This window comes from Guillardia theta, assembly GCF_000315625.1.
Source record: "Guillardia theta CCMP2712 unplaced genomic scaffold GUITHscaffold_190, whole genome shotgun sequence".
Classification (NCBI taxonomy): domain Eukaryota; class Cryptophyceae; order Pyrenomonadales; family Geminigeraceae; genus Guillardia; species Guillardia theta.
In genome coordinates, this window is record NW_005434486.1 from 24,602 (window position 1) to 33,707 (window position 9,106).

At 55.1% G+C, this 9,106-nt stretch overlaps 3 protein-coding genes across 3 annotated transcripts; 2 read left to right on the plus strand and 1 right to left on the minus strand.

Annotated features, from left to right (window-relative positions):
- Positions 1-1,300: 1,300 nt before the first annotated feature.
- Positions 1,301-3,339, plus strand: GUITHDRAFT_120626 (hypothetical protein; the record flags this gene model as incomplete). Its single annotated transcript, XM_005820107.1, has 7 exons — positions 1,301-1,488; positions 1,535-1,895; positions 2,266-2,367; positions 2,544-2,585; positions 2,640-2,713; positions 2,760-2,816; positions 3,225-3,339. The coding sequence occupies 7 exons, from the start codon at positions 1,301-1,303 to the stop codon at positions 3,337-3,339; spliced, it is 939 nt and encodes a 312-aa protein (XP_005820164.1).
- A 384-nt stretch (positions 3,340-3,723) lies between these two features.
- GUITHDRAFT_148093 (hypothetical protein) lies at positions 3,724-4,987 on the minus strand (the record flags this gene model as incomplete). Its single annotated transcript, XM_005820108.1, has 3 exons — positions 3,724-3,894; positions 3,944-4,059; positions 4,216-4,987. 3 exons carry the CDS (start codon positions 4,985-4,987, stop codon positions 3,724-3,726), a joined length of 1,059 nt encoding a protein of 352 aa, XP_005820165.1.
- Positions 4,988-7,387: 2,400 nt separating this feature from the next.
- GUITHDRAFT_81679 (hypothetical protein) lies at positions 7,388-8,904 on the plus strand (the record flags this gene model as incomplete). Its single annotated transcript, XM_005820109.1, has 4 exons — positions 7,388-7,768; positions 8,198-8,296; positions 8,463-8,558; positions 8,833-8,904. The coding sequence occupies 4 exons, from the start codon at positions 7,388-7,390 to the stop codon at positions 8,902-8,904; spliced, it is 648 nt and encodes a 215-aa protein (XP_005820166.1).
- Positions 8,905-9,106: the final 202 nt, after the last annotated feature.

Here is a 9,106-nt window from a genome sequence, read left to right on the forward strand (position 1 = left end):
CCTCCTCCTCGTCCTCTCCTACTCTCCTCCTCCTCCTCCTCCTCCTCCTCCTCCTCCTCCTCCTCCTCCTCCTCCTCCTCCTCCTCCTCCTCCTCACCTGAGCAACGCTTAACTTAACCGATGCCTCTCCCATGGGCCCTGCCGCCCGCTTGGGAGGCTCTTTGAGCTTCACTCCGGAGCTCTCTGCGCTCCGCATCCTGACCTCCACCAACCCGCCAGCTCCATCCTCCCACTTCCCTTCCTCCGTCTTCTTGTATCCCTTGGGTACAGCGAACGACAGGGCTCCTTCCTTCCCCTCCTCCCCCAGGCCCGTCCGATCCGACTGGAAGCACAGCATCGACTGGCAACCGTCCTCCTCCACCACCGCTCCTTCTGCTCCCTGCTCTCCTGCCTCGTTCCCTCCTGTTACCCTCTTCCTCAGAGCCTCCATCATCCCCTCTGCATGCACTGGCCTTCCTGCCACGGCTCCTCCAAGCGCCAACCCCAGCCCGAACCCTACAGCTCTCCTCCGGTCCACCCGAGGTCCCGATGCTGAGGGATCTGCTTTCATAAGAATTGGTTGGAAGCAAAGCTTGGAGGAGGAGGAGGAGGAGAGGGAGGAGGAGTAGAATCCTCTTCCTCCGCCTTCAGCCATCGAAGGGGCTGCCATGGCTGCGAGGGCCGCTATGGCCAAGTAATGTGCCATGGAATGGAGCGTAATAATAATTTGAGAAATACTTTCAACTTGACTTCTCATATTTCAAGATTTCCTCACAAAAAAGTTCAGATTCTATCAACAATTTAAGCTTCAAGTTTATTTGAATTTTTGTATGTAAATTTCAAAAATGGATATTTGTTTTGGGCCGGAACAGGAAATATGAATCGCTGAGGCGGGTCAGTTGCACTATCGGGGAATGTGTGTTTGTTGCGAGTGAGGGTGAGTCGGAAAGAAGGTGGGTAGGGGGTACTTACTTAGGGGTACTTTAACTGGTTTGATTATGGGTGATTTTGATTAAGAGGGGGTACATCAGCAAATTGAGGGGTGGGGGTGGTAGAGGGGGCCATGGCGAGATGGGATAGGATAACGGGAGAGGGAGGAGGGAGAGGAGGAGGAGGGAGGAGGGAGGAGAGTGAGGAGAGGGAAGCAAAGAGCAAGACCGATGCTGATGCTCATGAACACTCCTGGTCGACAAGAGAGTGCAGAGGCCCCTCGTTGGTACAGGGCTGCGACGGAGGAGTCAAGGTGTGTGGGAGAAGGATCCTGGACAAGAAGCAGCATAGAGCAAGTCTGCTCCTCACCTTCTTCGTCTTCATACTTACCATGGCGCACTTGGATCCATGCTCTGCCTTGTCGCTTCCCGACATGCCCAGCGTTCTGATCGGAAAGGCTGATGACAAGCCCTTCCAGCAGCACATGCTGCTTGCTCCTACGATCGCTGGAGGGATCGCGACAGCGGTAGGTGACCTTGCGCTTCATCCCATCGATACCATCAAGACTGTTCAGCAATCGTAAGCTTGCATTGATGCCTCCTGCCTCCTCACGCGCATGTTGCAGTGCCGCGGCTGGAAGCCCGAGCGCTAGTATCTTCGGCGCATGCTCAAAGATCATGCGGGAAGGAGGAGGACTGGGCGGCTTCTACGCTGGAGTGGGTCCGTACGTGACGTTCGACAGCCTGGCAGGATGCGTGAAGTTCGCAGCGTACGAAGTCTGCAAGACCATCGCGGACCAGCATGTCGACGAGAACCTGAAACCTTTCACTCACTTCCTGTCTGCTGCCGTCGCCTTCATCGCCTGCTCTGTCGTCCTCGTCCCTGGGGAGCTGATGAAGCAGCAGCTGCAGGCGGGCATGTACCGCTCTGTGCGCGCGTGCGCTGCGGGGATCCTGAAGAAGAATGGCCCGCGCGGTTTCTTCCAGGTAAGGGGAGCATGAGTCGAGAGGGGAAGAGGAAGGGGGGGGCAGGAGGAGCAGGAGCGGGACAGGAGGCGGGAGAATTGGAAGGAAAGGAGAAAAAGAGTCGTGGGAATGGAACGGAGGAGGAGCGAAATGAGGCAGGCAGGCAGGGAGCAGGAAAGGGAAAGAGGAGCAGGAGCAGGAAGAGGAGGATAGCAAGAGGTAGGAGGCTTGAAGGGAAAGGAGAGAGGGGACGTGGGAAGGGAACGGAGGAGAAACAAAATGAGGCAGGCAGGCAGGCATGAAGGGAGCAGGAGGGGGAGGGGAGGAGGTGGAAAGGAGGGAGGTGGAAACTTACTAGACCAGGTTGAGCTCTTTGACTTTGTATCCTTAGGGTTACAAGGCGACAGTCGTGAGAGACGTTCCTTACACGATGCTGGAGCTTGGACTCTATGACAACATCAAGTCGTTGATCAGCCACTTTCGGAAGAAGGAGGTGAGAGGAGGAGGAGGGGGAGGAGGGGGAGGGGGAGGAGCAGGAGCAGGAGCAGGAGGAGCAGGAGGGGCAGGAGGGGCAAGGGTAGAAGAGCGGGGGTAGTAGCCCAAGAAGAATAGCAGCAGCAGCAGCAGCAGCAGCAGCAGCAGCAGCAGAAGGCTGACCAAGTGTCACAGGGGAACGCGAACAGCAAGGTTGACGACGTGCTGGCAGCAGCTGTAAGTCCAGCTGTTCTCCTGCTCGGGGGCAAGGGATGAAAAGTTTGCGCGCAGGCCGTGGGGGGCATAACAGGATGGATCACGAACCCTCTGGACATCATCAAGACTAGGATGATGACGAGTGGAAGGTGGTGGGGGTAGTGTCGGAGGCCTCCGGTCTGAGTAGTTGGGCAGCGCTGCTCCCAGGGTGAAGACGGTCGTCATGGACATTATCAAGAAGGACGGGCCGAGGTGATGGGGAGGGGCAGGGGGGGAGAGCAAAGCAGAGAGGAGGAGGAGAGGGGATGGAGGAGGAGGAGGAGGAGGAGAAGGAGAGGGGATGGAGGAGGAGGAGGAGGGAGATGAGGGGAGGTTGGAGGTGAGAAGTTCGGGAGTGAAGAGGAAGTTGAGGAGTGCGCAAAGGAGCATAGAAGGAGATCAGTGCGAAGGGTGTGTGAGAGAAGAATGATCGGAGGAGGTGCACGAGGAGGAGCATGAGGAAGAGCAGGAGGAGCAGGAGCAGGAGCAGGAGCAGGAGCAGGAGCAGGAGCAGGAGCAGGAGCAGGAGCAGGAGCAGGAGCAGGAGCAGGAGCAGGGTAGTCGATGAGGAATTTTTATCCTTGTGATCACAGTGGACTGATCGTTCTCTTGTTTCCTCAGAACATTCTTTGCCGGGAGTATCGCGAGGGTTTCCTGGTTGATGCCTTTCACTGCCATCTACCTTCCAACCTACGATCTTGTCAAGAGTGCGATCAAGGAGAAGATGCAAGATTGACGCAAGATAAACACTTGAACTTCCAGTCTGATCCCCTGACTTCTTTGCACCGCTGTCATGCCGTCTCCCGTATCATATCATCGCTCTCCTCTCCTCTCCTCTCCTCTCCTCTCCTCTCCTCTCCTCTGCTCTGCTCTGCTCTGCTCTGCTCTGCTCTGCTCTGCTCTGCTCTGCTCTGCTCTGCTCTCCTCTTCTCCCATCCCATCCCACCTAATGTTGCAGTGCGTGACGAGGAGATGTTGTCTCCATTCTCGGACATTACAAGCTCAGTCATTCAATCTTTATCTTATGTACACCAACAAGTCTGTCAGAGGCATTGATATGTTAACAACGGTTCGGACCACGACATCTTGAACGAGAAAACTCATCATGCACATCTTGCTATCATACAAACTGAACATCATCGAACGGGTCAGCCCCCGAGTAGCATCTCGACAAGACTGTCATGCTCTTCCTCTGCTGCTCTATCAGCTGCTGAATCACAACATCTGAGAAATCTTCGGCACGGTACTCGGACCTCGTCTCCTCCACCAGCGCGCCGTCGTTGACGTCATACTGCATGCAAGTCAGAACAGAGTTCAGCTCAACCCCACCTCCTGCCCACCTGAGACGACAGCTTCTCCGCACTCCCCAGACTCACAAGCGACCGATCGCGTACCATCCTTGAGTTGAGCATGGCGTTGGTGCGAGAAGGAGAGGGCGTGCGGGAAAGGTTCGAGACTGAAGGGCTGCGAGATAACCTTGAAGGGGAAGGAGAGCGAGAGGACAGGAGAGGGGAGGAAGGCATGAAGGAAGGGGAAGGAGGAGACTGGGACAAGCTTGCTGATCGCTTTTCCCTCCTTGGGAGGCGATGGCGCGGCTCGACGCTGCCCTCACTTCCGCTCGAAGCATCCTGATCGTTCTCATCCACCTTGTCCTCCAGCTTCGTCTGGCTGGGTGACCTGCTGTATGAGCCCCTGGGTCGAGCCACAGCCGCGTCGCTGTCCCTCGTATTCACCCGGAGCCTCCTTGTTTTCTCCTTGAATTTGGGTTCGCTTGCACCTGAGGAGGAGGACAGAGAAGTGTTGGACGGGCTGCGGCTCATGTTCAGCTCCGGCAGGATCAAGGTTCTCTCAGCCGACACTGGCTCTCTGGGAGCAGCCTGGACGGGGCTGGAGGGCCTGCTCAACTTGGAGAAGTAAGAGTGCTGAGAGCGGGAAGGAGCGAGCTTCGTGAGGTTCTTCGTGTCCTGCTGATTCCTTTCAGCTGAGCGCGACCTGAGTCGACGTTGCTGCTGTTCTCCCTCCACCACTCGGATCGGCGCGAGCTTGAGAGTCGACATGTCTTGAACGAATCGATCCTCAATGAGCTTGGCGCTTGCGATGTCTCCCCGAATCTTCTGCACTGGCGAAGTTCTCCTCCTGGTCTTACCCTGACCAGCCTCTGTCGACCTCCCTCTCACAGGTACATCGTCCTCCAGTCGCCGTGTGATCTTCACAGGAGCCTGATTCGGATCCATCTCTTCCAAGCACTCGAAATCGTTTTCCATCTCCTTCATACTGGTGATGTTTGTTGTCGCTAGAACTCTTAGTCTAGAGAACGAGAGACCTGAAAAGCTACTCGTGAGGATCTTTAAGGATTTGAAATGGATGGTCGTCAATTCTGACATATTTCTTCAAAGGTCCTCTGCTTTCCTCGCGATTGTTCCTCTACACTTCGCCTTGATGCCTTTCCTGGTCCAGCCCCTCTTTCGCATCATCCTCCATGCTTCAGTCTCTCATATAATCTTCTATGGCTCAATCCTGCCCTCTCTCCCCTCCTCTATCTTTCCCTCCCATCACTTCCAATCTCATTTGCTTTCCTTCACACCCCCTCCTCCACGCATCTCCTCAGGCAGCTAAGTCTCTATCCCCTCCCTGTAGCGACTCTCCTACTTGCTCTCACAACAACTTTCTCTGCTCGCATCCTCCTCTCTCCGCCTCTCTCCTCCTCCTCTCCGCCTCTCCTCTTCCCATGACCATGGACGATGTGCCCCTGCATGGCTTCTTTCAGAATGGCGGCCCTTCTGCTCTGCTCAAATACCCTGTTTTTACTACCCTACCCCCTTGTGAACGACCCCTTCCTTCTACCCACCCCTTGACCTACATATTTCAGTCAAAGAACCCGTACTTTTATATCCCTACCCTCATTTCGCCTGGGACCTCAGTCGTGTAATCTTGAGGCAAAAATAACCCTACTGAGCGAAGCACCCCACCCCTCTGAGAGTTCACTGAAAGATGACCACCCCAAACAAGGAATACCCCCTTCACCCCCACCCCCTCAAAATCCTTATTCAAACCCCTTCATTCTCCTAAGTCAATTCATAATTTGCTTGTCATTGGTTGGTCCACCCTACCCCCTCACACACCGCCTTCAGCCTAACTGACCTCCCCCCCAGTCACAAGGAGTACCCCTACCCCGATGGAAGTTCGGTCCACCGCTGACGGGGGGTGGGTTACCCCTACCCCCAATTCCACACATAATGTACCCACCTTTTACCAGTACTTTGCACCCTCGTAGAAACTTTTGCCCACAACCCCCCCCCCCCTTTATCCAGCGTGGTTCCGCCAGCAGTCAGCATGATGTAGTAAAGAAGTTGTTGCGGACCCACCACAGCTGCTGCTGACTGTAAAATGATACACAGTACCTAGAAGAAACAGTCAAATTGAGGGTAGGGTCATAGGGTAAGGACCCCACCCATCTCCTGGTCACCAAAATTTCGTGTAAGCCGAACGAACTCTTGTTCAATCTTTCATTCCGACCTATTGATGCCGAAAGGGGCAGAAGTCGTGACCGTTTTGTCAGCAGCCCGCGTGACTCGGTCAAAGAGTCACTTTCCGTGCTCAAAGGCTTACAGTACTACCTCCAATATGACTAACCGAAGATAATACGGCCCTCCGGTCACCTCATACTCCGGCGGCGGCCCGGGGGCCGGTCGGGCGGCGGGGCCCGACGGGGCCGGGCCGCCGGTTGCCCGGCGGCGCGGGCCCGCCCGGCCGCCCGGCCGGTATATCATATCCGATCGGAGCTTTACTAAGTTACAGGTACTTTTCTCTATAATAATCATGAGTGACTGCGCAGTGCGTCTGCGGCTCGCACCCTTGCCAGGCTGCAACGGTGACAGGACTCCGGGACGGTTCAATGGGCTGCACCCTTAGTCGGAGCCCGGCGGCCTCCTTATCATCCGAGTCTCTTGCCGCTGCACACACTTAGCATACTATGATAAACTTCAGGCTTGATGCAGCCAGCGTGAGACTCGGTTCCGAGTGCCTAGTAGTAAGTTGACTCACTGGTAACTGATGGAACGTATGCCAGCCGTGCCAGTCAGATAGCGCCGAGTTAACAAAAACTCTCCTGTAAACCAAGACGACTTACGTGTTTTGCGAGGCGGCCAATGTAGCGTGTGTGGACGAAGAGGGGGCTTTCCTAGCCGTCTTGCTAAGGTCCTCTCATGTCTGGATGCTTGGGTTTCACATCCTAGCATACAGTCTATCTCTCATGTGAGTCCTCAATTCTGGATTTGTGTGCATTAAACTCGGTCTTGAGCAAAAACTGTCTTGTTACAACTAAAGTCGATGTGATATCTGCGTGACTTTGGACTAGTACAAGTCTAACAAACTTGTATTCCGTCAGTAACTAACGGTTGACTCACTGGTAACTAAGTCACTGGTAACTATTGAGGCTCACTCATCAGCCGCGCCGCACCTTCGCAGTCAATCGGTTACGATTCAGTTACTTGGTGGTTACGATTGCGTAACGATCGAGGATCGAATAAACAATGCTGGCCGCTAGAGGGTTGCGACTGTTGCACAAGGTAGGAGGAGGAGGAGGAGGAGGAGGAGGAGCATTAAGACGATCAGGAAGAGGAGGAGAAGGAAGGGCAGTGGCTGCAGCCCGTCAGAGCATGCGCTCAATGGTGTCTAGCAGCGAGAGGATGGCGGGAGGGGCTGTGCCCCTCGTGGGATTGAAGGGATGCAGAGCAACGATCCCTCATGCACGGGCTAGCATGATCCGCCCTGTCGTCTGCAGGATGGGACTGCAGCATGATGGATACCTCGGTGACCGCAGCTTCTCGAAGAAGGCCAAGAAGGGCAAGGCGGCAACGGAAGAGGAGGAGGAGGTGGAGGAGGTGGACATCTCCAACTTGGTGGGGGAGATGGAGGAGGGGCTTAACGCCATCATGGATAACTACGACAAGGAGCTTGCTGTCATCAAGACAGGACGGGCTGATCCGAGGATCCTCGACAAGGTGCGAGTGAAGGCATACGACGATGCCGAGGTACAGCTCGTTACCGTTGCGCAAGTCTCTGCCCCGGACCCCCGGACCCTGCTGGTCAATGTCTTCGACCCCAACATCGTGTCCATGGTGGACAAGGCGATCCGAGGAGCGGGGCTTGACCTGAACCCCACGGTAAGGAGGAGGAGGAGGAGGAGGAGGAGGAGGAGGAGGAGATATGGGCAGAATGATGGGAGGCAGTGACGGAGCAGGAGCAGGAGCAGGAGCAGGAGCAGGAGCAGGAGCAGGAGCAGGAGCAGATCGAGCCTTTTATAGGGAGGGAAACAGAGGAACAGAAGGAGGGAAAGTGAGGGAGGGAATGGCATGGAGTGAGGGCTGGAGGCGGGGCGGGTGGGAAGGAAGAGGAGTGGGGTAGAGGAGGATTGGAAGGGAGTTGGGGAGGAGAACGAGGAGGAGGAGGAAGAAGAGGAGAAAGATGAGGAGGAGCAGGGAAGGAGAACGAGGAGGAAGAAGAGGAGAAGGATAAGGGGGAGGGGAGGGGGAGGAGGAGGAAGCGAGGGAGGGTGCCTGTCAGGTTCATTCAGTGACTTTGTTGTTCTACAGATCTCCGGGTCGCAGATTAAAGTTCCCATCCCCAAGGTGACGCAGGAGGGCAGAAAGAAGCTGATGAAGCATGCTTCCTCGCTCGCTGAGCAGACTAAGGTCTGGATCAATCATTTTCCTCCTCCTCCTTCCTCCTCCTCCTCCTCCTTCCTCCTCCTCCTCCTGCTCCTGCACCTGCACCTGCACCTGCACCTGTTCCAACACCCCCTCCTCCTCCTTCCTCTTCTCCTCTCTTCCTCCTCCACTTCAACTTACAAGACTGTAGATCGCCATCAGGAGGGCTCGGCAGCATTGCATGGACCAGATCAAGAAGATCGAGATGTCCAAAGACGATCTTAAGAAGGAGGAGAAGGAAATTCAGGTCCTCCTTGCCCCTGCCTCTGCTCTTGCATGCTTGTCCCCACTTGTCAATGCTGATCCTCCTACTCGTCCTCTTCCTCTTCCTCCTCCACTCCCCTCCACTCCCCTCTGCTTCCCATCACTCTGCTCCCCTCCTCTCCCCTCCTCTCACTCTGCTCCACTCCTCTCCCCTCCTTTCCCCTCCTCTCCACTCCTCTCCCCTCCTCTCCCCTCCCCCCCCTCCTCTCCTCTTCTCTACTCTCCTCACTTCTTCTCCTCTCTTACTTATCTCTCAGATTCTTGTCGACAAGTACATCAAGCTGATCGAAGACAAGCTGCAAGCCAAGCAGACCATCTTGTCGGAGTAATGACCAAAATCATAAGGATGCACTGGAAACAACATGTTGCACGAGATCAAAACATGTACAAGATGTCGTGAAACAAGTTACAGTAACATGTCAACTGCTATGACATGTTATCGCATCGCATCGTGACAGTCTGAACTACATGACCTGCATCAGGCGCAAGAATGAATAGTGAACAACAACATTGATGACTTGTCTTTATTTA